Source organism: Melozone crissalis, unplaced genomic scaffold, assembly GCF_028551555.1.
Source record: "Melozone crissalis strain CALT ecotype California unplaced genomic scaffold, PUWL_Pcris_2 ptg000042l_1, whole genome shotgun sequence".
NCBI lineage: Eukaryota > Metazoa > Chordata > Aves > Passeriformes > Passerellidae > Melozone > Melozone crissalis.
The window spans coordinates 3,868,647-3,895,573 of NW_026535820.1; the positions used below are offsets into that span (position 1 = coordinate 3,868,647).

General features: G+C 40.2%; 1 protein-coding gene across 8 annotated transcripts in view; it reads right to left on the reverse strand.

Annotated features, from left to right (window-relative positions):
- SULF1 (sulfatase 1) overlaps positions 1-26,927 on the reverse strand; it is a 123,509-nt gene that overhangs the window by 14,839 nt on the left and 81,743 nt on the right. For all 8 annotated transcript variants that reach the window (XM_054285042.1, XM_054285039.1, XM_054285041.1 and 5 more), the window contains 6 exons: positions 18,692-18,842; positions 17,501-17,676; positions 16,824-16,952; positions 16,503-16,559; positions 15,399-15,528; positions 1,530-1,746 (listed from right to left, as the gene is read on the reverse strand). In XM_054285042.1, the coding sequence (XP_054141017.1) occupies positions 1,530-1,746; positions 15,399-15,528; positions 16,503-16,559; positions 16,824-16,952; positions 17,501-17,676; positions 18,692-18,842 (860 nt within the window). The remainder of the gene's footprint in view (positions 1-1,529; positions 1,747-15,398; positions 15,529-16,502; positions 16,560-16,823; positions 16,953-17,500; positions 17,677-18,691; positions 18,843-26,927) is intronic.

Genomic DNA, 26,927 nt, shown 5'->3' on the forward strand with positions numbered 1-26,927 from the left:
TTCCCCTACTTTCTCTCCTCAAGTAACCTGTTCCACTCACAATCCCCTTTCAGCCCTTGCTGGTGACTTGGCAGCACCTCTTTCCAAGGTACACAGAAGGTACCTCCCCACAAAAACATCCCTTGAGGGAACATTCCCAAGTTTGAGAATCACCCTGGCAGCCTGTGGCATGTACACTTTTCAGCAGAGCTCTGCCTGTACACACTGTGAAGTTTCTTGAAGTTCCTCAGGTCATACTAAACAAATGGAAGAAATTAGATCAAAACAGTATTTAGGCCAAACAATGAGACAACTTAAGACAGACAATATTGTGGTTGAATGTACAAAGAATACCAGGGATTCTTGTTCACATCCACAGTGCAAGGGGCTTTAAATCAGGAAATATTTGGAATGATACTGACATTATGTTTTTAGTTCATAGACATCTGTGCAGCACCTTCTAACTTTTGTTTCTCGTACAACTTCACTAACATCTTCCTTTGAAGACCCATCTTTATTTTATTCCCCAGTCTTGCACTCTCCTGTTGAAGAGCAGGAGAACACAGCCTGCTCTTCAACAAATTCTAAAATCTGCTTCTATTGCTTCAGCTACAGAAATTCACTCGCATTGCTGGGCAGAGAGAAGAAAAATCGTGCTCCATTTAAAACAACAGCCTCTTCACATAGGCTTCTTTTGTAGAAATCATTAGCAGAAAGAAACCCAAGTGCTACAGTTCAAAACCCGCTCGTACAATCGCTTCAGCCCCCGCTCCACTAGAGGACACTGCGATCTCGCTGGTGTCCCTGCGGGGATCCCGCTACGCAGGGAGGGACAGGGGGAGCGAGAGCCGGGCAGAGCTCGGGTCCGAGAGCAGCCGCAGATGTGTGCGGGGCATCACCAAACTGCGAGTGAATTCAGCCTTAGCCGTGCTACAAAACCCTTTCCGCGGCCACCTCGGCAGGCAGCGGCCCCGAACCACCGCGGGGCTGTCGTGTGTGAGCTGTGCGAGAGGTGGCACCAGAGCATCACCGCCGCCAGCGCCGCGCCGCAGCATAAAGGCTGCTCCTCACCCTGATCCCAGGGATAAATATCGTTGTTCTTGCTGCTGTTAGAATCACAGAACGGTTTGCGTTGGAAAGGACCTAAAAGAATACCCAGTTCCAGCACCCCTGCCGTGCGAAGGAACACTTGCTGCTAGAACAGGTTGCTCAACCTGGCCTTGAACGCATCCAGGGATGGGACATCCCCGTCTCTGGACAACCCTCACAGCACTGATTTTCTTCCTAATATTTAACCCAAACCTACTCTGTCCAAGTTTAAAGTGATTTCCCCTAGTCCTATCACTAAATGCCCTTGTAAATTCCCTCTCCAGCTCTAGGCCCACTTCAGGTACTTATTACAGAGGCAATTATGCAGAACCTGACTACCAATTCTGGACATCTTCATGAGACATGAAGGTGAAAGCAAGAGCACACTGGTAGGAAAATGCTCTGCTGGCCATTTCCCTCTGCTCTCTGCCTCAGAGTCCAAGAGATCAAGTAACACTTACTTTGCACATTGGGGTTTCTCAGGAACTGTCTTTGATTTTTCCTCTGGGCCCTGCTGTTCCGGTAATCAGTGTCTCCACAGTGGCAGTCCTTGTCTTTGCCGCCGTAGCCCCGGGAGTGGAGGCTGCGCGTTCTCTTCCTGATGGCCAGGATGTCGCTCGACACCTTGCACTTGTGGATTCGGAGTTTGCCAGAAGCATCCTCTGTGCACTGCCACTTCTGCGAGAGAGAGACATGAAGGTGATTTCCCAGCAGCCTTCCAAACCCCTGTTGCTTTCAGTAAAAGGAGACAGGTAAATTTATTTTTAAATTTAAGCAGTCCCTTAAATAGCAAACTGAGAAGGGAAATATTTTAGGGCAAAAATTCAGGCACATTCTCCACAATGTCTTTCTCATGCGAGGAAAACATAAGCTTGAATGAAATCACCTCAAATCTGCATAAAATATATAACCCAGACAAAAAAAAAAAAAAACAACAAAACAACCAGCAGAAAACAAACACACATATATATAAATCAAGAATATCTAGATTACACACATCCCTGAAAAGAGCAACTTAAAATTCTTAATTTACTGAGTCAAGGAGTAGTAGTAAGGCAGTTTTCACCCGACATTTTTCTTCTTTGAGAAAAAAAAAAAAAGTACTTTGTTCTGTGACTTGGATTTTTCTAGCATGATTCAGGGAAAAATAAATCCATGGATGAGGAAGAACTGGTTCAGTTGCAGAGTGTTTTGGAAAGAAAAGAACAAATTGTGGATGTAATCTACAGAAAAATACATAAACCATTCCCTACAGTCAGCAGGTGCAAGCAAGGGGAAGAACCTTAGGGACAGTAAACAAGAAATTATCTTGGATAAACTCCTTTGGAGTTATAAGTCATGAGATTTGTATGAGACTTGGGAGGAAAAGCTCTGGAAGGAGTACCTGTAAAAAGGATTGTGTGTGTGCTGAATATCAGAGCAAGTGTGGGAGAATGAAAGGAAACAGGGTTTTTTTCCAGTTTGTCTGCACAATATCTGTCTGACTTAATTATCAACATCACTGAACCAGATGGAAGATTCCAGGTGGATTTTTCCAGTGGATCCCATCACCTTCACATTTCAAATTAAAAAAACAACTGGGACTTTAATTTCCTTTCCACATCATACTGTTTTAAAAAACCTAAATGTTATTTAAAAACAAAAGAGATCAGAGCTCCTTTGCCCACACCCAAAGCTTGCCATACATGGCACTCACAATACACTACACAAAATAAGAAGTCTGTGAAGATTTTAAGTCAGCAGTAGTCTGAATAACGATAGGTAGAACTAGAAATAGCTCTGTTCATTTATAATTTTAATGTAATCATAAATTACTATTACTCAGTGAGTTTTGTACACTTTTTCATCTCAAGCCACAATGAACAGAGTTTGCATACAAAGCACTAAGCTTGGCTGGATATTGCAAAGAACAAAACTCAGTAATGTTATTGGTAACTGGAACCTTTTAGCTGCAGTTTCAGTAAAGTTTCTCCATACTGTGTCCTTTTTTTGGTTCCCATGACTAAATAGCATAAGTAGCTTTCTCTTGCCTCATTAATAATAACAAGACAGATGAATGCTGGTCCTAATGGAGTTGCCAATCTAATTTTTGAAATGGACACTAATATCAGAGCATGCACATTTCGGTAAGCTCCATTAACTAATGGCTGCTCTGGACTGTTTTGGGGATGCTGTCACACTGACTGAAGAATGGAGAAAGAAAACTGAGCCTCAGGTAGATTTTCTGGCCTGATAACCTGAGGAATGAGCTGATGTGAGTCTGAACCACAGCACCATGAGTGCACTCTCTGGCCTAACATGTGGGCTGAATTAAAGATGGATTCCATGCTGAGATCCTCCTGTGGATTGGCAGGACTCTGATCTCAGAACAGTAAGCCATGTGTAAAAGGACCTTAATTTGAACAAGTCCAATAACTGGCAGAGAAATTACACTTGTGCCCAGACTTTCAGTGTAAAGGTACATCTATAAGTGACAATGTAACTTTCTACAAGAAAAGGTGTCCAAGAGCTGTAAAGCTTTGCTGATTTTACTCTCCCATAGCACGTGCTCTCTTCCTTCTGCAGCAAGAGATGATTGTTACAGGATAAGAGTTGACTGCACCACTATATTTCCTGTCTTTATTGGGTACATGTTACATTTATAAACATATGGCACTAGCTTTTAAGGAGTCTCAAAAGCAGCATTTTAAAGTAGAATAAGGATTCTCTTTGTCTCTTTGCATTAATCATAGCAAGAGGTTGTAGGAGTGGCTTCAATAACCTTTTAGATAATTTTTAACAGTATTATGACTAACGCTGAAACAACACGCTCTGTGTCTAGTACAAGCCAATAATAGTTCCCTATTTAAAACAGGGATTAAATGTGATTCATTTCCTCTTTTATTTTCCTTTTTAAAATTTTACTTTAGAAAAAGTGTCATTATAAAGATGCTTTGGAGTTCTAAGATGGAATTTTCAGTCTAACTTTCCTGAATCCCTGCCCAAGCCAGCACAATCAGACACTGAGCATGCCTTATGCAGTTAAATCATAATGGTTCTTCTGCTCATCTTTAGATCTATAAAATGCATTAATGCACATAAAGGAAGATTCTGACTGAATGCACTGCCATATCCCCTCTTTTCTACCTTCTTTCCCAGTTTGAATAACAAACTATTCTTTGAAGTTCAGGACTATTAATTTTGGTTTCTGGATCACTATTTCTCCATCAATTAAATAACCCCATTAGCTAACACAAGCTAAATATGGCTTCATAAAATTTTAATTTGTATATGTTTTCTTATTTTCCCCATGTTTATCCCAGTGATATTTCACAAGACACCTTAGACAATCTAAAAATTCACTGTTGCCATAGGAATATAGTATAGTCCTTGCTTCTGGCTGCCTGTTGATTTAGGGACCCCTGCACTGATTTATTTTCACCTTGGTAGGAGAAAAGAGAACTAACTCAGAATTAAAACTCTAAACCAATAGTAGAGGAAAAACCAAGCTCCTGACATTTGGCTGCAACAAGCTGTTATATTGTTTCAGTCATGTTGTGAAACTTCAACTGTGTCAGCCTTTTTCCTTGTCATTGACTCATCTTTTCCTTCTTTCATCTCATTTCATCACCTACCCTCCAGCCACTATTTCCCTCTCACCTCAGCTCCCTGCCTTCAGTTCACATTCCTCCTCAATTTAGGTTCAGAGGGAAAGCAAAGGTGAAAAAGGATCTTTAATGCTTCCACACCAGTGGAGCCCTGACACCCCACACCTGAAAAGCCCACTGGGAGGAGCTTTGCTAGCTTACAGCCACCCTGAACCAAGCAGGGTTTGTTCTGCATATGCACTTGGAGCCTTGGCTGGGTTTGTGTGTGCTGGCTGCCAGCTCTTCCCAGTGCCTTCCCTGCCCCGTCAGCAAATTGCAAAGGAGCTTAGGGGAGATAAAAGTGTCAAAGGACTGAGCAGCTAAGGACTTTGGATTTGTCTTGTTTGAAAGAAACAGCCTGAGGGGCAATGTAATTTCTCTTCACAGCTCTCTGAGGAGGGAAAGCCATCAGGGTGATGTGGATTCAGTGATAGGACATGTGGGAATGGTTCAAAGTTGTGCCAGGGGAGGTTTGGATTGCACATTAGGATGCATTTCTTTACCAAGAGAGTGGTCAAACACTGTACAGGCTGCCTGGAGATGGGGTTGCTGCCCCCAGACTGCCAATGTTCAAAAGGCATTCGGAGAGTACTGTTAATGACACACCATGGAAGTGGCCAGGCAGTCAGGCTCAATGATTGTTGTAGATCCCTTCCAACAGAAATAGTTCTGTCCTATCCTATTGTGCTGATTTAGGCTGAGGTAGAGTTAATTTTCTTCACAGTGGCTGGTATGGGGCTGTTTAGTATTTGTGCTGAACACAGGGTTGATAATATAGAGATGTTCATGTTATTGCTGAGCAGGGCTTACACAGAGCCAAGGCCTTTCTTCTTTTTCTGCTGCCACACTGGTGAGGAGCCTGGGTGTGGCTGGGGGCCTGGGAGGAGACACAGCTGTGACAGGCAACCCCAACTGACCAAAGGGATATTCCAGACCGTAGGACATCACACTCAGTATATAAAGTTAGGGCAGAAGGGAACATTTGGAGTCATGACCTTTGTCTTCCCAAGTCATTGTTACATGTCATGGAGTTCTGCTCTCCCAGAGATAGCTGAAAAACTGCCTGTCCCTCCTGGGAAGGAGTGAATGAATTCCCTCTTGTTTTGCTTGTGTACACTGCTTTTCCTTTCCATATCAAACTTTATCTCAACCCACGAGTTTTCCAGCTTTTGCTCTTCCAATTCTCCATTTGATCCCACTGGTGGGGGAGAGAGTGAGTGGCTGTGTGGGCTTAGTTGCTGGCTGGGGTTAAACCACTACACCTATCCTATCCTATCCTATCCTATCCTATCCTATCCTATCCTATCCTATCCTTTAGAAGTCGAGCTGCTTTAATCTCTGCCAAACCTGAAGTTTAAACCTGTAAGTACCTGTGCCTGTTCCTCAGTGCTGAGGCAAGCAAGGCAATAGTGCTGCAGCAGGAGCTTTTCCTTGAATAATGGCATTAGCATGATGCACTTTCTTCTGGGGATAGAGGTTTGTCCTTATAATGGCATTTCAAAGACAAAGGGTAGGACATGGGCTGGTTAAAAGGGATAGTTTGTCCTTGGTGGCTTTGCTTTGCCTTGCTACCTGGCATGGCTCCAGTTGTGCCTTGTAAGGAAGACAACACCAATTGTCTTCATAACTACCTGGGGTCTCAATTTCCTGGTATTAATCAGTTGTGCCACAGCCTTAAAATTAAGTCTATTTCATTACTGATTATAATTAAGGCATAAAAGTATATATTCAGAATGAATCATTGTGATGTGCTCCACTGTAAATAGCTACTTAGGCAGGACTTCCAATCAGCTTTGTGCAGTTAATAGACTGTGATGGATTTGAGACAGTTGCTGCTCCCTTATATAGAGGGGAAACGAATTAGACAAGTCATGAAAAATGTCCCAACAGTAGGCAAGCTAAAGGTTTCTATGAAATGTAAACACCTAGTATTTGCAGTAGACACGTCAGTGTTAAATACCTTGTCAGATTTTATCACAAACTTATGAAACCCTACAAAACATGCAACCGGAAATATAACATAGCAGCAATATTTTTACAGGTGCTTTTTCATTTTTGTAATGTATGACTGACTTTGAGTATTATTGCTCAGCCTAGGGAATGTTAAGATAAGGACTGAAAAATGAAGACTTCATGAATTTAAACATGTCCTCAAGATCTCATTTCCCTTTTTTCCTGTTTCGAAAGGTACTCTCCCAATTTGAAAAGAGTATAGATGGAAATACCGTCACAGGCTGAATACGTGTGCACCATTTTCCTTCATTAGCAGCAACCAGACCTGGGGGACTGCCAGGGGACTTGATGTGATAATGCTGGAAAAGGAGTCTGGCTCAGGGCTGTGCTACTGCAATCAGAGCTGTCTTGCTTTTGCTTTCTCTGGCCCATTAGAAGAGGCTGTGTCACACAGCATATTGAAAAGTGCCCTGTAATTAGTTGTCTATGGTAAACAGTACAGAGCAGCAGCAGTTCATTTGTGCTGAACTGGACCTGAATACTGAGAAATGTTTGCTGGTTAAGGTCATGTCTTCTGTGCATCCTCACAGAGCAGAACTGAACCCTGGTCCTGACCAAGGCTCCTCAATGCCCCTGGAAATTCTAATCTGTGTTGTTTCATCTCAGCAGTGCTTCAACATTGCACATGAGTGCAGCTGTTTAACAGGGATGGTTTGCCAGGTTCACTCAGGGAATTTGGAATTGCTGCATTTTTGTGGGAAAAAAAATCTCCTCCTCCATTTTAGAGCTGAGTAGATGCAGCCTGTAATGGCAGATCCCAAGTTTTGCACCACTCTCTTGTAAATGAACCACTTTCTGTTGGATCATGCTCCAGAGTCTGACAACATGAATATATTCAAAGGCAGTTATTTACATACAGCCTTAGCCCCTGAGAAGTGTTCCTAAAAAACGCAACAGTCGTGGTTCAACAGATAGGGAAGAAGTTTGTCCTACAAGAACTGATGAGCAGAAATGTATGACAGGCTTTAGAAATACTTTCAGATAAAGGCACAGGGATGGAACTGGAAGAAAAAAGGAATGAAGGAATTAATCACTAGATAACAGAAATAGCTATATAAAAATTAGCAATTTTGAGCTACATCACAAGCTTATGAAAAGAAAGAAAGAGAAAATTGCCTAGGAATTTTACAGACTAGAAAATTTTGCATTCTTGCTGTATGGGCAAGATTGATTTTAAGTGTCACAGTTATAGCAGTTCTCTAGTTATAAAATATGCATGAACTGCATTGCCAGCTCTAGAAATGTAGGCACCTAGGTCAAGACAGCAAATATTTCTCCTGCATAGCATTCTCTATCAAAACTCTTAACTTGCCTGTAGTTACAGCTCAACATCAAGAGACTTCTGTTGTTATCCAATAAACTTCCACTATCGGGTGCAAACAAATAGGAGCTAATGAAAAGGATAAATTTAATCCTTTAGCTATAAATAGTAATACCAATAATAATCTGTTACTATTGTGTCATATACATTTAACTTGCAGAGGACTTAGCTTATATTCCATTTCACTAGATACTTTCAAATGGAAACTCTGCAAAAAGATAACCTCAAAGGAGTACTACAGCAAGTGTTAAAAATAATTCTTGCATAAACTGTATTTTCTGTCTAGACATTTTTGGTACAGAGAGTTACTTTAATAGAGGTTTAAAGAATTTGCTTTGTTAAGAACTGTGCCACTCTACCATAAAGGTCTTTCTGTTAGAGAACACCAGTAAGATGATAGTGAAAGTATTGAACACAGTTGTGCATTGAAAGAGATGAAACCAGTGAATCCAGTAATCTTCCTGGAATATCTCTGGATTTTATCCAGAATAGACTTCATACATCCAATTAAGTATTGCTTGAATTTAAAGGATTGTCAAATCTGGGAAGAGCTGCTCTCTGTTTGATAAAAACTTAAATATTTAGGCTGAAATGTGAACTATTTAGGCTGAAATATGAAATACCATGCCTTGAAAGATTATTTTTACAGATAAAGGAACTTATCTTCATATTTGGTTTCAACTCATAAACACAGTGGTATTTTAACTAGAGGTATCATAATTTCTGGCAATTCCTATGAATTCTTGAGCAACTAAATTGCAGGCATGTTTCTGTCAGCTGTGAGGGATGACTCTGCAGGGTCTAAAGCGAGGAACAGCTACAAGGGCTGGTCACTAAGTGCATGAAGCATGCACTTAGTTTTAGGCACATAACTGGTCCCAAACACATGTGTTTCCAGTTAAGCCTGTGCATAGATACTCCATGGAATTATTACTAAGAAAAGATGGTATCAGTGGGGAGATGGCAAAGAAGAGACAGCTTTGAATCAATGCTCTGATAAAACAGGTTGATCAGCAAGTGCTTTTTGACTCCTGCAAGTATCAGGAGGTTGTTCTGGAATCTGGAGAATCCATGAGTGATGTTAATATGCCATAGCATAATTTTAGTTGGGTTTTAGTGGGTGCTCAGGGTCTGGCTGTCAGTGACTGGCCAGCCATCTGACACTTCTGGCCAGCTCTTACCAATGTATGTGTTTTTATTCATACTCTGCAGCTGGTCATAAAGCTGACCTATACAAATGTATGGTCTGTGATATTTATTTTATGAGAACATAGATACTCGAGCCAAACCAGACTACACCTAATAAGCCCCATTCTAATTTCCTTTACAATATTATCTGTGAGCTGATTGATGGCAAGTGTTCTTTCAGTATGGCAAATAGATATTCTTTCAACTGAATGCTGATATGATAATTTGATAAATATGAATATCAATAATAAAATTCAATTCTTATGCTAGGTTTTGAGAGGGTGAAAAATACGTGAGAAATAGGAGCACAGGCTACAAAACATGCTTTTTGGATCAGAGCCAGAAGAATCTTGCACATTTACCACAAAGCTGATGTTTGGATTCAGCAACATGTCTCCAATGACTACCCGTAAAACCTCAGATCATGGTAAAATACACTGAGACCTAATCTAACTAAAAATCTCACTGTACAGTCTTCAGGCATTTTCTACAAATGAAACATTATTTCCTCAGGGTAGTTTTGGGATAGAGTTCTTCGAGAGGAAACTCAATATTATGCATCTCTAAAGCTGAGGCGCATGAAAAGAGGGCACAGGGAAGGTGCAGCTACACCGTTGTACCTGTCCAGCACAGCGTGAGCTCACGTGCGTGTGCCATACCAACATGGGCAGCCCGATGCATTTTCCTGCCCTGCCCACTGTCAGTGCTCACTGGAGCTGGCAGAAGGCCATGGATCTTTACAAGTTTCAGACCTTTGCTGTTCACAAACTGGCAGGTAGTGTCGAGCAGATGGTAGGAGATGTATGCCCATAAAATAAACAGACCCGTGTCTGGGTTTCGCTGCTGAGTCATCCAATCTAAGGCTGAAATTTTAAACCCAGTGCTTCATAGTCCTCATTGTGGGAGGGTGGTTCTTTTTTTTTTTTTTATCCTATTGGGAAAATTTAAAAAAAAGATCGTGGTTTGTGCAATTTTTCTAAGAGGATGAAAATGCATATTTGGCTATGGATTTGATACTGATTATAAATAATGGGTTGAGCAGTACACTGGAGACATCCAGCCTATCAGTCACCAGACCTCATAAGGTAACTGTGATCTGGGAAAGAGTGTTAGGTCCCAGAAGTCAAAATTATGCCTTAGGAAAATTCCTATGTCTCAGACTGGAGAGAAAAAGAATAAATACTTATGAATTAACTCAACTCCTTAATTACACATTTAGGTAAGGGAAGAGAGAAAGAAAAAGTATAAATGAAAACACAGTTAACATGGTTTTATTTGATATTTGCTAAGTATCCAGAGGAATTTCATGAGTGAGAAGATGGAATGAGTTCAAGAAAAATAACCGGCTGGAGGATTTAAGAGCAGCTTGCCTCTAAACCTCCTGAACTAACATATATTCTTGTCTCAGGTCATTCCAGTGGAAAGCTGAGAAGAGATTTGTGTCATGATAAGGTTGTATTAATCCAGAGAAACATTTGTTCACTTGTTATTTTTTCTGCTCTGTTGGAAAATTAACAAAGCTTTATTACAAGTTGACACCAAGTGTTTCCCATATTAAAACAAAAGCAGAGTTATGCTGCAGATGAATGCTGCAGAGGAACACTGCAGATGAATCAATATTTCTGTATGGTGTAGCTTATTACTGAGAAGGTAGATATATATCAATGAAATATTAAAATACCCTGCAAACCATTAAAGTGTTAAAACCCATCAGCATCCACTGCTAAACCAACTGGGCTCAATCAGGTGACCTCAGTAAGTTACACCATGTAAACTGGTGACAAATTTGGCATACGAACTATGAAAGAAACCTCCTGTTCCCATCACAATTTCTTGAGCATTCTCTCATGTGGAGATGTGGAGGGAACACAAAGGAAATGTCTACCCCTCTCCAAGCCCCAAGCTGAGCAGGGAGCCCACCAGCTCCTGCTCCTTTTTCCAGGAGAGTGAATCTGGCTGATGTGACAGGACTGTCTGTGCTTTGGGTGAGCACAGATCAACAGCTGGGGCAGGGCAGGGGCTGAAATCTGGTCTATACCAAAATACGACATGAGCAGGTGACCCATAACTCACTTAGAAGTTCATTAAATTAACAGCACTTCCCAAGTTATGAAGTTGAGGAGGAAGAAGAAAACATGAAATCCTCAAGGCCAGGTACTAAGCAAGTAAATATTAAGAGCATGCACTGAAGGAACATCTGGAGATCATTTAGTTCATCCTCCTCCTCAAAGCAACAACATTATTAGGTTTGGATGTATCCTGGAGTGGACTTTCCACAGCCTCTTTGGGCTCCAGTTCTTAATCATATTTATGGTAACACTTTTTTCCATGCAGCTCTTTACACTTTCCCTTGATGCAACTTGTCTCTGACTGATAGCCCTTTTGCTGTGCACCTCCAAGACATACCTGGGTCTGTCTTCTCTCTAATTAGCCATTGGTTAATCAAAGGAAACAATTAGCTTCTTCCTTTGCCTTCCCTTCCCCTGGCCAAACAAACTTCTGCCCCTTCTCAGTACCTCCACCCCATCTCTGGGGTCCTCCCCTGGACTTGCTCCAGCGCACCAAAGTCCCACTGCTGCCGGAGATCCCAGCCCGGATGCAGCATTCCAGGTGCAGCCCACAGACACCAGGGAGAGGCGAGTGCTCACTTCCCACGACCTGTTAGCAGCGCTCCTGCTAATGCAGCTCAGCAGGAGCTCCTCTCCTTGGCATGGGCTCACTGCTGACCCACGTCAGTGACTGCTGGAAACAACTCAGGAGTGAACACATCCCATGCACATCTCACTTCTGAGATCTTCCCAAGGAGGTGGGTGAGCGCTTGGAAACTGTCCTTCCGTAAAGGGGATTATGCAAAAACAGCAAGGGGACAGTGATCTACAATGGAAGTGATGCCATGTCAATGGTGCTGGAAAATTTAAATACATTAAAAACTAACAGTGAAAGTATTTTATATTTATGTTTTACAGATGTTTAATATTTTCTCTTCAATCCCTCCCCCCTTTTTTAAGTCTATCTATTTGCAGATATACATTGGGCATAAAAAAAAGAATTTTGAAACTTTTGATTAAAAAAATTTATTATGCTAGATTCCTTTATTTTCCTTTCTTTTAAAGAGAAAATAAGCTGAAGCAAATATTATCCTGAGTATAACAGCCTTGGAGATTTTGGAACTAGCAGATCTCAGAACTGCACCTCATTTTAATACAGGAAAAATCTTTTTTTTCTTTTTCAGCTTCCTTGTGTTCTCCTTTTCAAATAAACTGAGTATTGACTAGAGTAAATTTAAATTAAGAACAAGCTTTTAGTGGTGTATTAATTCCCCAAATGCTTATTCTTAGTTTCAGACATTTAGCAGCAGCTTCCCACAGACCAGTAATTTCACTATTTTAGAATCTGTCAGCAATCACTCATTCTGTGAAAGTAATTTTAATTTAACTGATGTTAACTGTAACTGATTAGAGTAAATGTAGGGAAGTATTATAAACGACCATAATTTAAATGAAGATTTTATTTCTATATATGCACCTATGTAATTGAAATCAACTGTCAACATATATCTATATATGCACCTATGTAATTGAAATCAACAAATCTCAAAAGATAAAACAAAGTTAATTCATGTACACCAATACTTTCTCTTTTCTAAGAAGTGCAAAATGACTAGAGCAAATCTGCTGCAGGAACCTCGTATTAAACTCTGATGGCTCAGAAATGTACATTGGAACACATGACTAAGGTATACATTTATCAACTACTAACTTTTTTTCATTTGAAGAACTTCTCTACCTAGAAAAAAATCCTGCAGGTTCTTATTTCACATTGCAATGCCTCACTGAAGTTCATATTAGTCCAATGCTGGTCTTTAAATTCACACTTTACCTATTGTATGCTGGCTTTCCAGAGCACCACAGGTAAGTCTGTCCTTGAGAGAGAAACTGGCCTTGTTTCCCAGGGCTGCATGAGGGCAGATGGAGTGGGAGGAGTGGGTCTGTGCACCTCGGGCTGAAAAAGCCCAGAGGATGCTCCACGCCTCACAATGCTCTGCCCAACAGAAGTTTTCCATAGGCATATTTAACTTCAGCACCCCTGCAGGAAGCCTTCAGGATGTTGGAATTATCAGGGACAGCCTTGGTCTATTTTTTAAAGAAAATAATGTGTACAAACCAATGGCTGCGTCTAAAAATTGTTCTCAAGGATGTCAGCTCAGCCCTGTCTTTCACCCAGCTGTGAGGGATGGCTGCTGGGCTCTGTGCAGCCAACACATCTTCAGCATTGAAAAGACCTTGATGAGAGTTTGTAGGTGGGAGACCCACTACAAACACTATTGATTTTGTAGCCTCATTCCTGCCCTTCTTCCTTCACCCTTTGATCAAACTGGATTCACCAATATGGGATTCACCAATACAGGATTCACCAATATGGGATTCACCAATATGGGATTCACCAATAGGGTCTATTGCCCTGGGCTGAGGACAAGCCTGTGAGCAGGGTTTCCTACTGCTTCAGGTGTGATGTCTAGTCTAACACTTATGTCTAGTCTAACATAGACTAGACATAGTGTGATGTCTAACACTTAACCTTTTCTATTCATATGTGGAAAAGTAGTTATTCCAAACCTGGATTTTGGCATAAGAGGCAACAATATAAGAAATAATTGCAAAGAAAATATTTTGTAACTTAAAATTTAACATCTTAGTGTCTAACAGTCTAAATTACTTCACTGATCTCCTTTAGTTTTTATAAAGCATTCAGATTTTCATATTTAATCTCTGTTTACAACAGCAGTGCTTGAACTCCTGAAAACTTTGCCCTTGGGTGAGACTGCGATATTGTGTATATCCCTTCAAAAGTGGCTGCATTTAAGGAGCATGTGCGAGGTAAGAGCCGTGACAGAGGACCCGCCCGAGGATGTGACAGCCGAAACATTAATCCAGTGCAGTCTGTGATTAACCGAGAATTGCTGTAACCCTACACTCCACAGGAGGCGAAGGGGCAGGGCAGGGCCGGAGCCTTTCCCCAGGCGGGCTCTCGGGCAGAGCGCGGCCTGCCCGGGGCCAGGCGCCCTGGGTGGCGCGGATCGAGCGGGCCCGGCCCGGCACAGAGCGGCCTTTGTGCCCTCGCTCCGCTCCGCAGAGCCGGCCCCGAGCTCAGCCAGGCCCTCGGCTGCCGGCAGCGCTCCCAGCAAACATCTGAGGGAAAGCGCAAGAGCCTGCCTGGGAGAAATCACCTCACACTTCTGCGGGGAGGTGTGCGCGGACGGGGATGGACTGCAGGGACGGCAAGGCAGGCACAAGGTCTGCCTGGAGCCCCCAGCATGTGCCCCAGCGTGGCTGGAGGTGGTGTCAATGAGAAGGATGCACACCTTCCCAGTAAATCCATCTTCGTATGTAACCATAGGTATTGCATTAATTCAGGATGGATTGAAGAGAGTTTGGAGTCAGAATCACTTAATTTAGCTCTCTTCCTGTGCATGCACTGTAGAAATGCAGGTGTAAGCATAGTAGTCAAGGGTGCAGTAATTTCTGGTTTTATGAGCAGGCAATTAGACCTTTGTATCAGAGTCAGATGTTATACTGAAATCACTAAGGCTGCAAGAAGAAAACGTAGTGTTTGGGTATGGGTATCACTGCCTGATTCCTTACAGTGACCTGAAATAGGGAGTGTTTCTGGGCAAGGAGACCCTTCTGTTTTAAGTGTTTCAATAAATACTAAAAGATGATGATTACTAAGCGGGCTGTTCAGTTGTTCATCCCAGCAAATGAATTAATTTGTAACCTTAGGACTAACCAGCTTGTTTGGTAGTTCTGAACTAGCCCAGTGAGTCCAAGCTTTCACAGCTCAGAAAGATTCTCTCCCTTTTTAACAATTATTACCGAACTATCTTGCATATTTATCAATGCACATGATCAAAGAAAAAGTAGTCATTTCACGTTATGTTTGGCAATGGGAGTTTTACTATGAGCTCTGTACTAGGAGAACAAATGTAGGACCAGGTCTTCAACACCTTGAATTTGACCACTGCTTAGAGAAATTTGTCTGGTTTTCTTTTGCTCTGAAGATATTAACAACAGCGATCTTTTAGTTACCTTCCAAAAGCCATATTCTTCAAATTCTTTTGACCCATAGTGTAAAATGTGTATTTCCCTGTGACACCTAGAAAACTGCAGTTACTTGTGGCTTACCTGTCCTGGTTGTTCACAGGCTGTCTGGTATCTTGCTTGTTGGCATAATTCTTTTACTCTCTCATACTTTGGTAGTTGATTAGACTGCTGAGTGTTTTTGTTGGGTTCCTCCTTCTTGCGTAGAAATTTGCTTAAAAAAAAAATAAAGTGGAGTGTTTTAGGTACACTGTTCTAAGCCCTAAGGAAGAATTTAACTTGAACAGTGAAGCTACTTGAAGGTTTATGTCTTCTCAGGGAAAAAATGCCCACATTTCTGTTATTGACTTTCGATGTAGGTCACATACTGAAAAAAAGCCTCAGGTGACTGGCTGAAAATTGCCAGAAGATAAATAAGTGCTGCTAAAATATATCTAACTTCAGCACCATTCATTCATAAATGTAGGTTTTTACAAAAAGCAAAACTCTTTGAAGCAATACTTTCTTGGCTGGAAAACACAGCTGAAGACACAACAGGACTTTCATATTGAGCACAAGCTCAGCTGTATCTTACATATTACGATGTGTCTTTCATGCACTGCTTTGTAATACATCAGACAAGGTTTTCATAATCTGTGAAGTCATGAAGTACCAAAACAAAATTGCAGTAAAGTTTTTACCCAGAGAAAATTTTCACAGCATCAACTGGCAAGGTAAGAGGGTGTAAGGAGTTATCAGCAAAGAGAGGAGCAGTTATAGTCATGAATCTCAATTACACATAAGTCTTAGCTAGAACAAAAATGAAGAATGCTTCTAATACATTATGGAAAATACAAAATTAGATGATAAGAGGATTCTACACAGCTGGGTTTGAAACCGAGATTTGGGAAGAAAATGATTTGGATAATGACAAAAGTGGGAACAAGCACAGTGTTAGGGAAAGAGGCTAGGAGAATCACCAGAAAAGCAAGCTTTCAAATTTCTTCAGAGAAAGGGATTTGGAAGCACAGGAGATTGCAAAGGCAGTGGTGGGAAAATAGGAAAAAAGTCATGCTTGTCAGTTTGCTTGCAAAATTTACTGCTTCTCTGACCATAAAAAGGAAGAGGAGGAAGCAGAAAGTAAAGCATGTACAAGGAGTACTCCCAGCAGGCAGGCTCTCCCAAAACTCTCTCACCCCTAATAATTACCCTCTTTCCACTAGAAATGTGTCACGCCAAATTTTGGTCTTCTTGTTTGTTCGAAACCTGAAAGTAAAATAATGACATTTACTGCTGGCACTGAAGTACACCACTGTGTAAGTGTTAACAAATTATTTTTGAAAAAAACAACTCCCCACTTATATATACACACAATTTTATAGATCTACTACTTAAGAGACTCTTGAAATGGGAAAGCTGTGGTCGTTGCCATGACACAACTCATTTTCACAGAATCTGTTTTTCCACTCAGCTGTTGATTTACTTAGGTGTTTGCTTCTGAACTGGCTAAAAAAAGATCCTAGGACCCACCTGTTTCCTGGTCTCTCCAAGTCCAGAAGCTTTAGGACAGATTTGCCATCCATATCTGGAGGTGTGTCAAGGCCTGCTATATCCAGAATTGTTGGAGCAAGATCAATATTCAGAACTATCTGAGGCACACTGCAAATCAACAGGAAAGGTCATAGTTGCCATGTGTTCAATGTGTAAGTCTTCACATTCTCTTGGAAATAGAATGATAATTAATGCTTATCAGGGCTTTGAAGATGTAAAGCTCTACAGAAGTGCTAAGTTTAGAAAACCCCCTTTGAAGTCTACAGCTCAGAACGATAGGCCAGTACTGCAGACTGACATCACAAAGGAAAAGGTAAGCACGATTAAACAAGGAGGCGCAGCAGCAACACTGCTCTTATCTCACTGACAATGAGGGCATGATGCTAAATGACAGAGTGAGCAGTAAAAATGAGAACATAGTTTTTAAAAGCAAAACCCAAGTCCAACCCTACAGGACTATGCATTACAGTTTTCTCATCTGCATTATAACTTATTCATAATATGCAAAGTGAAAAACTGCCTGTTTATGAGACTCATTGCTCTGCAATAATAGGGCATCCTTCATGAAATGAAACTAGACAGAGTGATAATTACATGTTCTCAGAAACATTTTACATTAGGCTCAACAGCTGTGCTAGAGACATAAGGGAACGTACACTGATCCCGGCTCCACACTTGGACCACGAATAAAGAAAGGAACTCGAATATCAAAGTCATACGGCATTGACTTCCCCTTGACCAGTCCGAACTGCCCAATATGGTATCCATGGTCAGCAGTGTAAATAATGTAGGTATTCTCCAGTTCTCCCATCTCTGCAAGCATTTGGTGTAACTGCAACCCAGCACAGAAAGAACTCCGAGTTAAGTGCAGCAAAACACGTTTTGTGCAGAGTTGTGTATAACCATCATTTATAACCCTTAAATACACAGGACCAAACAGGGCATCAATGACATAGCTGACACAGATTCTGAGGTCAGGCATTTGTACATCTTGCCTTTACTGTGCTGTGAAAAAATCGACCTACCAGTTCAATTTCACACTTGACAGAGGGGACAATTAAACAGCTCCAGAAAATTAGAATAGAGAAAATACGGTAATGATGGGGTAGTTGCCTTAGTATGTCCAAAATTCATTGTGTACTCACACACAGCTTGTGAAAAAAGTCTGCCATAACTTTAGGGGAAAAGGTACTAAGATTTGATTTACTGTGCTAGTCTACAACTTTCCCATTCCTTACAGTTGTGGGCTTGGGAAAAAGCTGTAAATTTTTATTAAAGTTTAAAGAAATCTCTCTAGGGGAACATCTTTGGTCATGGTGCTTGATTTTGGAACAAAAAGTCATACAAAGTAAATCTAATAGTTCACGTATCATGTTACCTATAATTAGCAGCGCACTGCATTGCCTAACTTCTCCAAACACTTGTAGACTGACACCTGAGTTGCTGTGATTTGCCAGTTCCCAGATTTCAGCTGAAGGATAAACTGTGAATGGAGTGTGTGAAATGAATAGAAGTTGTCATGTGTGCACCTGTGTCTATCCATGTGTACACACAGGTGATGCATCTTCTGTTAATACCAGGCTTTATACTAGGCACAGTGACTTTTCCCTTTAAAAAAGCCCACTGTTTTTTTGACCCAGCAATTGAAAGAAGAAAGCCAGGAGCTTGGCCTCATGTTGCAGAGAACCAGAATTCAATTCCACTGGGAAAAAGTGGAGTAATTCCTCACAGTACAATGACTTGCCCCAGAATGTGGTTGGTGAAGGTAAAGAAAGAATTAATTAATTAAATTTTGTTACCGACTAACAAGATTGTAAACTGCTGTAACAGCAGTTTCTTGCACTCACTCTTTCCATAGAGTCATCAACTGACATCAGGGTCTGAAGTCTTTTGCGCTGCAGGACGTTGGTAAACTCCATGTGGATTGGCAGCATGGGCCCTGTGTACTGCATAATCCAGTGCTTATCCATGTTTGGTGCATAGTTATAGCTGGGAGTGCTGGAGGAAAAGAACAGATCTCAAAAGCTGTGCAGTGTGACGGGCTTCAGAGGGAGGTGGGAACTCCTCCAACACAGAAATAGCCAACAAACAGTTAAATCACAAATTCCATGTGGTATCTGACAAATATCAACAAACATCACTTCAGTGGCTTTCCAGATTCATTGGGTCACGTATCACCTCCTCAAAATATTTTAACCACTTGCTTTCCAAGCTTTCTCTCAGACTCAAAGACCACTACAAGTTCCACATTAATATTTGGGGTTTGCCAAAATCTATTTCTCAAACAAACCTGTACTTATTAAAAAGGTTTATCTGAATGGTGCATCCTGTACAGGTAAGAAAAATTAAGGAAGTTAGAGATGAAAAAGGACTGCTTACTTAATATTAAGGTATATTGCCCTGGTACTTCAGTAGAGAAATTACCTTTAAATAAAAGTCAAAGAAAGGTATTTTGCAGTGGGGTAAAGAAATTTAGTAGTCAGCATAAAGAACACCACCAGTGTTACAGTTAGTTCTACACTAAATACTGTTGAAGGGTTATTTTCGATGTGAGTGCAAAGCACAGTGCGTTACAAGCATAAAATTAATCATGACAGCAAAACTGACCTAACACCGCTGTTGATATTAGCACTAAGAAAAAATATGGCACAGAGTCCTATCTAAAGCAAAGAATGATGCTTTAGGAGTTTGCACAAACATCAAAAGAAATATTTAGGAGTGGTGTTCTATCCCCAGCCAGTGTATTTTTGAAAGATATCCTATAAGAAACAAGAATATTTTCCCAGAGATATCACCTTGGGAGAAAATGTGTGGCAAAAAATGTGTCAAGTAAATTTTCTCAACCGAGAAACATGTTACAAAAGCTCTCCATCATTCTTGTTTTTATGCCTAGCATACATGACAACTACAAGGTGAAGAGAAAACAAGCAATACCCATTTCCCATAATGGTTTCACCTACATATGAGCAGTTCCCTTCTCTAGAAAGAAGGAATCTAGGCTTTGTCATTTTCATTCAGTTCTTTGGGCTTTATTTCTCCCCTGTTTCTAGTACACTGCAGTACATGATACATGAACAGCAGCATTACATTTGAAAATTAAACATAAAGTGAAAAAAATACTGTTGGGTGATTAGATTAATTTGATTATTTTTATTCTCTTTTCAGTTTACAAGAAAAATTACATTCAATATTAATTTGCTGTTTAGGTACTGAAAATTATAACGTGTGTTAACAAAAGGTATATTTTTCCCACCAAAATATGTATGTGTAGTTGTCTTTTCTTAAAATGAACAATATCAGAATACTGTATAACTTAGAGTCATAGACCAGTCCTTCAGTTAGGTTTCATTTTTCTTTACATGGCTGTATGTGATCCCAGAATGGTGGAAGCAGTTGATTTTTATATCAGATATCATATGTATAACCATTAACTACATATTCTGAGGACAAAAATCAGCTGAAAGGATAACATAGTAAACTGATAGTCAACTTCAATAAATTTGTGGAGTCCACATTCTAACTGGAGAGCATTATTTGAGAAGTTAGGTAGAATTTGAGAAGTATGCCTTTAGTACACACAGCAAGTTTTGACTAACCTACTTAATCATTAGTCTCAAGGGAAAAGAGAAGTGATGCAACAGTATCATGGGACTTTGACAGAGATTATGAAGTATGAAAAGGTTAGCTCCCTACTGAGCAAAGACAAGCATAAACTAGAATTCCTTTTCTGTTGAAAAATCTTTTATTTCGTGTTGAGAAGTCATAGTTTTTATAATTTCCCATGGTTGAAGTCTGATTTTTAAAATGAACACTGTCATAATATTAAAAAGATGTATGTCAGGAGCACAGCCCTCTGTGTTGCTGGCTAGCCAGCAGTCCTAGCAGAGGGAGACCCTTGAAGAAGCAAGCCTTAGGAATTCTGTCACCTACCATTTATCAGTTATCCAACAGACAAGAAGGATACTTTCAGTGCAAATTTTTCTCTGTTTCCTTGGAAGTTTGTCAGACAAGATGTTTTCCCATGAAAGAGTTCATTTTTGATTAATCAGCATCTCCTAGTAAAACGCTGGTTTTTTTCCAGTGGGGTCCTGAGTGCCCCAGGCCCAGAGGGATGAGGTGGCTGAGAGCAGCGCGGTGACAGCCTGCTGCTGTGCCAGGAAGGAGAGCCAGCTGCTGAAGCAGGCTCAGGTCTTGTGTTCCCAGGCTATTGTGAGCAGCCTCCTCCACATAATGGATAGTTTTAAAAAGCAGCACTCAAGGGTTTAGCAGGGCAGTTAAAACCTTTCACAGACACTTTCCAAATGCATTTTGAATTTTCTGGGTGAGAATGCAGCAGGCAGAGACAGAGTAGAATTTTCCTCCCAGGCAATTCAAGGAACAGGAACCTTCTGTGAAATATCCGATGTCACTGGCTGATGGATAAATGTGAATCAGGGGTTCATAATGTTGGAGAAAGAGTACTAAGGAAGACATGGAAAGCAATTCCAAAACTCTGCACCTTGTACATGTTCCCTGTGTACCCTTGTTTGCTAGGCCTTTCAGAAATCCACCAGAATGGCACTGGTTACCAGGCACAAGATCTGACATTGCCCTCAAATTTATCTACCTTTTTTTTTTTTTTTTGTATAAATTTAACCAATGAACCAACCAACAACCAAACACTGTAGAGGCAAATCTTAGGGAGAATACAATACTGCTGACTTCTGAAAACTTTTCCATGTAGACAGAGCTCTTCCTGATCAGTGTTAATTTTTTACCGCAACATTTTTTCTTGAAGCAGTTGGAGATATCAGTTAAATGTTATAAGTTGTTATAAGTCCTTGAAAGTCATTATGGCATGGTGTGCCACTGTTTCTATTCTTGCAATTTTGAGAACAGTTTTGCACTGTATTGACATGCGCTGCTATAAAGTATCACTGACATCTACATTTCCTTGATTCCTCATTGCACTGGAAGATTGAAATTGAAGATATGTGCCATGTCTTCCATATGAAAAGAAGGCCTCCATGGCCTCCTCTCAGTTGTGGAGTCCATCTTGTGCTGAGTACATTAGCTGATGCGTGATCAGCAGACAGTGCTAGGTAGCCCATTATTTTCAGGTTATCCATGGCCTCTAAGTCTAGCAAGTTGCTACTGTACTACTTGTCATTCTTGTAGAATATATTAACTTGGGCAAATCTAGATTGGTCTGTTGCTCACTTTTATTTGTCCAACACATACTGTGAGGAACTTAATACATAGAGACCACTTGGCACTCCCTAAGAGATCTGTTCTGGCACTGGAAAACATTAAATTCATAACATTTTGAATTGATACCCTCAGTTAAACTAACAAAAAAATTCCAATTGTTATGTAACAATAAAAAATGCTGAGCATAGGCACTTTTCCATAAAAGCATACTCATAATAAGAACATTTCACCCTGAGATTTAGTGATCAGTCACCTATGTGAATAAGTTTAGAGAGAAATTTGCCGTGATAATCAAGTGATCTATAGACTACGAAAGGAATAAAAATTCATAAGCATTAGTGCATTTAAAAAAAAGATTATCCACAAAATTTATAATTTGTCTGTAAACATCAGTTCAAGTAGATACTATGTTGAGGGACAAGGAGCAGTATTAGCAGTCACTGCAATAATTAAAAGGCCTCAGTAACTCTATCTGACAACACATTTACTACATTAATACATTTAAATTTGAACTTCTAAATTAAGAATGCATCTTATTTGGCTTTTAAGGTACCACAATAACTTTAATTTAGGCAAGAAACAATACAAATAACTAACAATCCAAAAAATGGATGCTTGTACTTGAGAATCTATTAAAATGGGATCCCCAAACAAATAATGCAAAAGCAAATTTCACTAGCTTCTACTAGTAAATGAACTGAATTGTCATATTCAATGAAATAAATGGAATGCAGCCATTGTGCATGACTACAAAAATATATTTTATAGTTAAGAAAGGATTGGGAGAGTACAGAATGTCTTAAGAGCTTCAAGAATTTAGTACAACTTTAAATTAACATTTCCTTTCTAAAAAATTAATCTAAATATATACGTCTCTAACAGATGGGATAATGTGGAGAGAAACAAGTATGTTTCCAAATATTTGTTCAATTGCTCATAGTAAAAATCTGTGTTTGCCCCTATTTACAACCTCATAATTCCCTTCTGTTTCTATTCAACAAAAGAAATTATGTCCACAAAAATACTGCCTGAAAATGTTGGGTTTGAATAATTCCATAAAGTTCTCAGGGGGTTTGGTCCAAAAGGGTTTGGCTAATCTTCTGTTTGGATTGTGAGTCCTCCAGTTAGTGAAAATAATACAGTACATAGATACCAAAAGAACATTTTCATTTCATAAAAATAAAAGTCAACAACATTTTAAAGTAATACCTTTGGTAAAACTGATTGAGAAAAATTAATAGTTTCTGTACAGAATTAGCACTTCTATTATTCTTGAAATATGATTAGCAAACATGGCATAAATGGTCATGTTTCTTCAAGTGAAAATAAACAAAGGAAGCAAATTCTTTGTTTGCAGGGAAAGTAGACTTCCAGGTTTAGGCACTGTTCTTGGAAAGCAGGAAGCCTAGGTTTTGGACAAAATTAAAAGTAAAAAAAAACCCCAAAACAAACCCACAACCAATGGCCATTGTCATTATTAATGTGAAGTTGAATTTCACTACTTGGGGCTGCTTTTTCTGCCTTTTAAAATGGGACTCTTTTAAGCCCAGTGATATTTATAGATCTGTGTCTGTGGGGTATGAAAGTTTCACTCCCCGAGTGTAACACAACTGCTATACTTCAGAACAAAGAAGTGAAACAGTTTTTGCCTGTTAAATATAACACTTTTTTAATTTAGGAAACATCATTTGTTGCTCCTGCAGAAGTTAATTGTGCAACTAGAATATTACTTACACTTCTATTTCTTTTGAATGCTACACAGCATTTCTTTTTGACTTGTCTTTAAAATCACACTCACAATGGCACGTGTGATGATTGTGATCACTTATCTCTAAGTCAGGAGTCCAAGCAGACCTCGGGCCAGTAGTGACACTGCACACTGACATGTCCAAATTCATTACTGATGCAAATGCACGGTCCCACACTAATTGGCCCCATGTCCACATCACAACAAGGGCCATTGTTACTGACAGATGTTTGAGGCTCGGCCTCAGTGGTTCCAGATGCAGCCACCTCACACCCCAAACTCATTGCTCTGGGGATCCAGAGCTGCAACATTTCTTTTGATGCTTCACTACTGCAGACCTACACACCTGGTATATCAGCACCCTTCATATGATTTTTAAATGGAAATATAAACTTCTGCCTTTCATATCCCCTACCTTTTCTTAGCTAGTGAAGTTTTCTCATCTAGTCCAAGATAGATCAGATTCCATTTCTATCTGCTCCTCCTAATGTTTCTAGCTTGGCAATAGGATTGCTTCCAGGTAGTCATAAAATCTAGCTGTGAGTCCTCCTGCCAGCCCAAGTATTTCAACTCAGCACAGCCAGCAGTGGTTCAGATTTCCATTTTTTACATTCTTCAGTAAACCTGCCTCCTGCGGATTTTTGCTTCTAATGTTTGTTTACTTGACAGCTTATAAACAGCCTAGGTCTGATTCACAGTTCCCCTAAGAGTGGTTCACACTGGAAGGTAAAGGGAAGTTAAAGTGCCAGAGGCTCTGAGTATAACAGATAATTCAGGCTTTCATCAGAGCATCCTTTGAGTCAAAGCTTTCCAGCTCAGCTGTCTGATGAAACAAGATTGTCCTGTAACATAACTTCATATTCAACAACAATGTTTCCAAAGGTCTAACAACCCTGCTCCCTAACAGATGATGTTCATTACCACAGCAAAAATCTATGTATTGCTTTCATCTAGTACATCTTCTCTAGTCCCATTTTCTCTCACAGAAATAATGTCTGGGGATAGTTAGAGTACATGCATTAGTATGATTTATTTTCAGAAAATATTTCACTTATTATGGTGATAGCAGCCAGGATAAACCTTCAGAAATATTTTTAGATGTCAGAAATAGGACATACATTATGGAGAGAAGTGGGAGAGTGGGAGGGGAAAATGGATGCTTAAAAACAATGAAGAGTCTGCTACTTCCCATACGATATAGTTTGTGTTTGATTTTAAACTGGAGCTAATAAGAATTAACAGAAATCACTTAATAAGCAAACAGTGTACACATTATTACTGTTCTTGTCTTTGTAAGACTTTCCATGTCACTCTAGAGCCTGTTTGTGCTGAGGAGGACAAGACTGTAACATAATTATGGCATGTAATTCTTAATTTTCTTTTTGTCTTTGATGTATTTTTCATAAATCTTAAGGACTTTGCTGCTGCATTCATTTGATTTCATTCTTCCCATGTTGATAAGCGAGGAAATGAGACCAATAGACGCCCACACTTGAGGGCAGAGTTCTCCCTGAACTGGAGTATTTCCTGCTGTGGCCACTCCCTTCTTTATATGTGCCAGTGGAAAACTTCTTCTAAACAAACTTTTGGGCTGTTTTTTTGATGTTGATTTTATTTTGTTTTGTTTTAATTTATGGAGGCAACATTTCAATCTTTAGCAGGCAATTTACCAGCAAAGAGACATCATGTAATTTAAGAGTCTACTTCAGCTACTGTTCTCTTAAGCAAAACTTCTTACATGTGGTTGACAGGCTATCTTAATCCTTGGTTTGTAGGTATAACCTTGCATCTCAGTTTGTTAAGCCAGCAAGCAGCTTTTGACCTGGTTTCCCTTCTTTGTTGGAGGTAGGCGTTACAGTAACATGATACAGCAACTACATTTTTAAAAACAAAATCCAAGGTCAGATGGCTGTCACCCAAGGTCAGAAGGAAAGAGATTCAATGGCCCTTGACCACCAAGGAAGAAAACCTAAGGGTTAAATGTTCAAATTACACAAACCTTGGCAGGAGGGATTTTATTGTTCTTGTTCTGTTTTCATAGGCAACACAGCATTGTGAGAACTGAACTTCTCATATCTTTCAGAGCACATTGCTCATATTTTTGATAGAGAAATCAGTTGGAATCTTCAGCCACCCAAACCCAAATTAGCAGTTTATCTTCAATTTGCCTCATTTCTCAATCTGCAGACTGAACTTTAACACATGCAGTCAGTCAGTGCAATAAGAAACACAAAACAAGCCAGCAAGGATCTCTTGAGGTCATTGGAGAAAAAACTCTTTGCAAGAAGCTTGCCAAGAAATCAACAACACCAGAAGAAAAGAAGAAGCACAGCTGAGTGCTCTCACAAGTAGCCCAGCAGAGCAAGGTATTTAGACCCCAAGAGTCCACAAAAATAAAAATTAATTTTAGCTAGAAGTTTGCTTAATCTTTGCAGGTGACATGTAACCTGTATATAAGGGGGAGAGGCAGTTAAAAATTTGGAGACTAACTAAAGCCTTTTGTTCTACCAGCACAAGCTAGAAAACAAGCAGGCTGAAAACACCGAGCAGCAGAAAGTGTCAAGAGCATGATAAACCAAAGCAAGTTCCTGCAAGCACTTGTCAGAAGGGAGCAAGGAGCCTAAAATGAGTTGCTTTGGCCTGGGGAGAGGTAGGGTGTGATACAATGATTCAGTGCTTTTCTCCCAGACACCGTCCCACAGCTAAGCGGAAGCAGTTTGGATCCTGCCCTCCTGTATGATGGATAGTCCCCCAGCAGGCAGGATGGCTTGCCTGAGGCCAGGCAGTCTGTGCCACTAAATGGGAGACAATCTGCTGAATGGAGTGAGAACAAATAGATATAACTCTCTTGCAGTGAAAAGCGGCAATTGAAAGGAGACATGGGAGAAATCCTTTCAATTTGATATAGTGACTATTCATTACTCTTCACAGAATGGGAAGTAAGGGACACAGGTGGCATAATGAAGCTCCAGGTTTTAGAAGGAAACAAAAAGTGGCCCTTTGTCCCGAGAGCACAAAGTGACACTGTGGAACTTGTTGCCACAGGATCGTGGGGCTGCCACCAGAGTTTAAAAAGAGATTAAACCAGTGCAAAGAGAATGGGGCACACTGACTTGGATGCTTCACCTAAACTCATATTTTCGGAA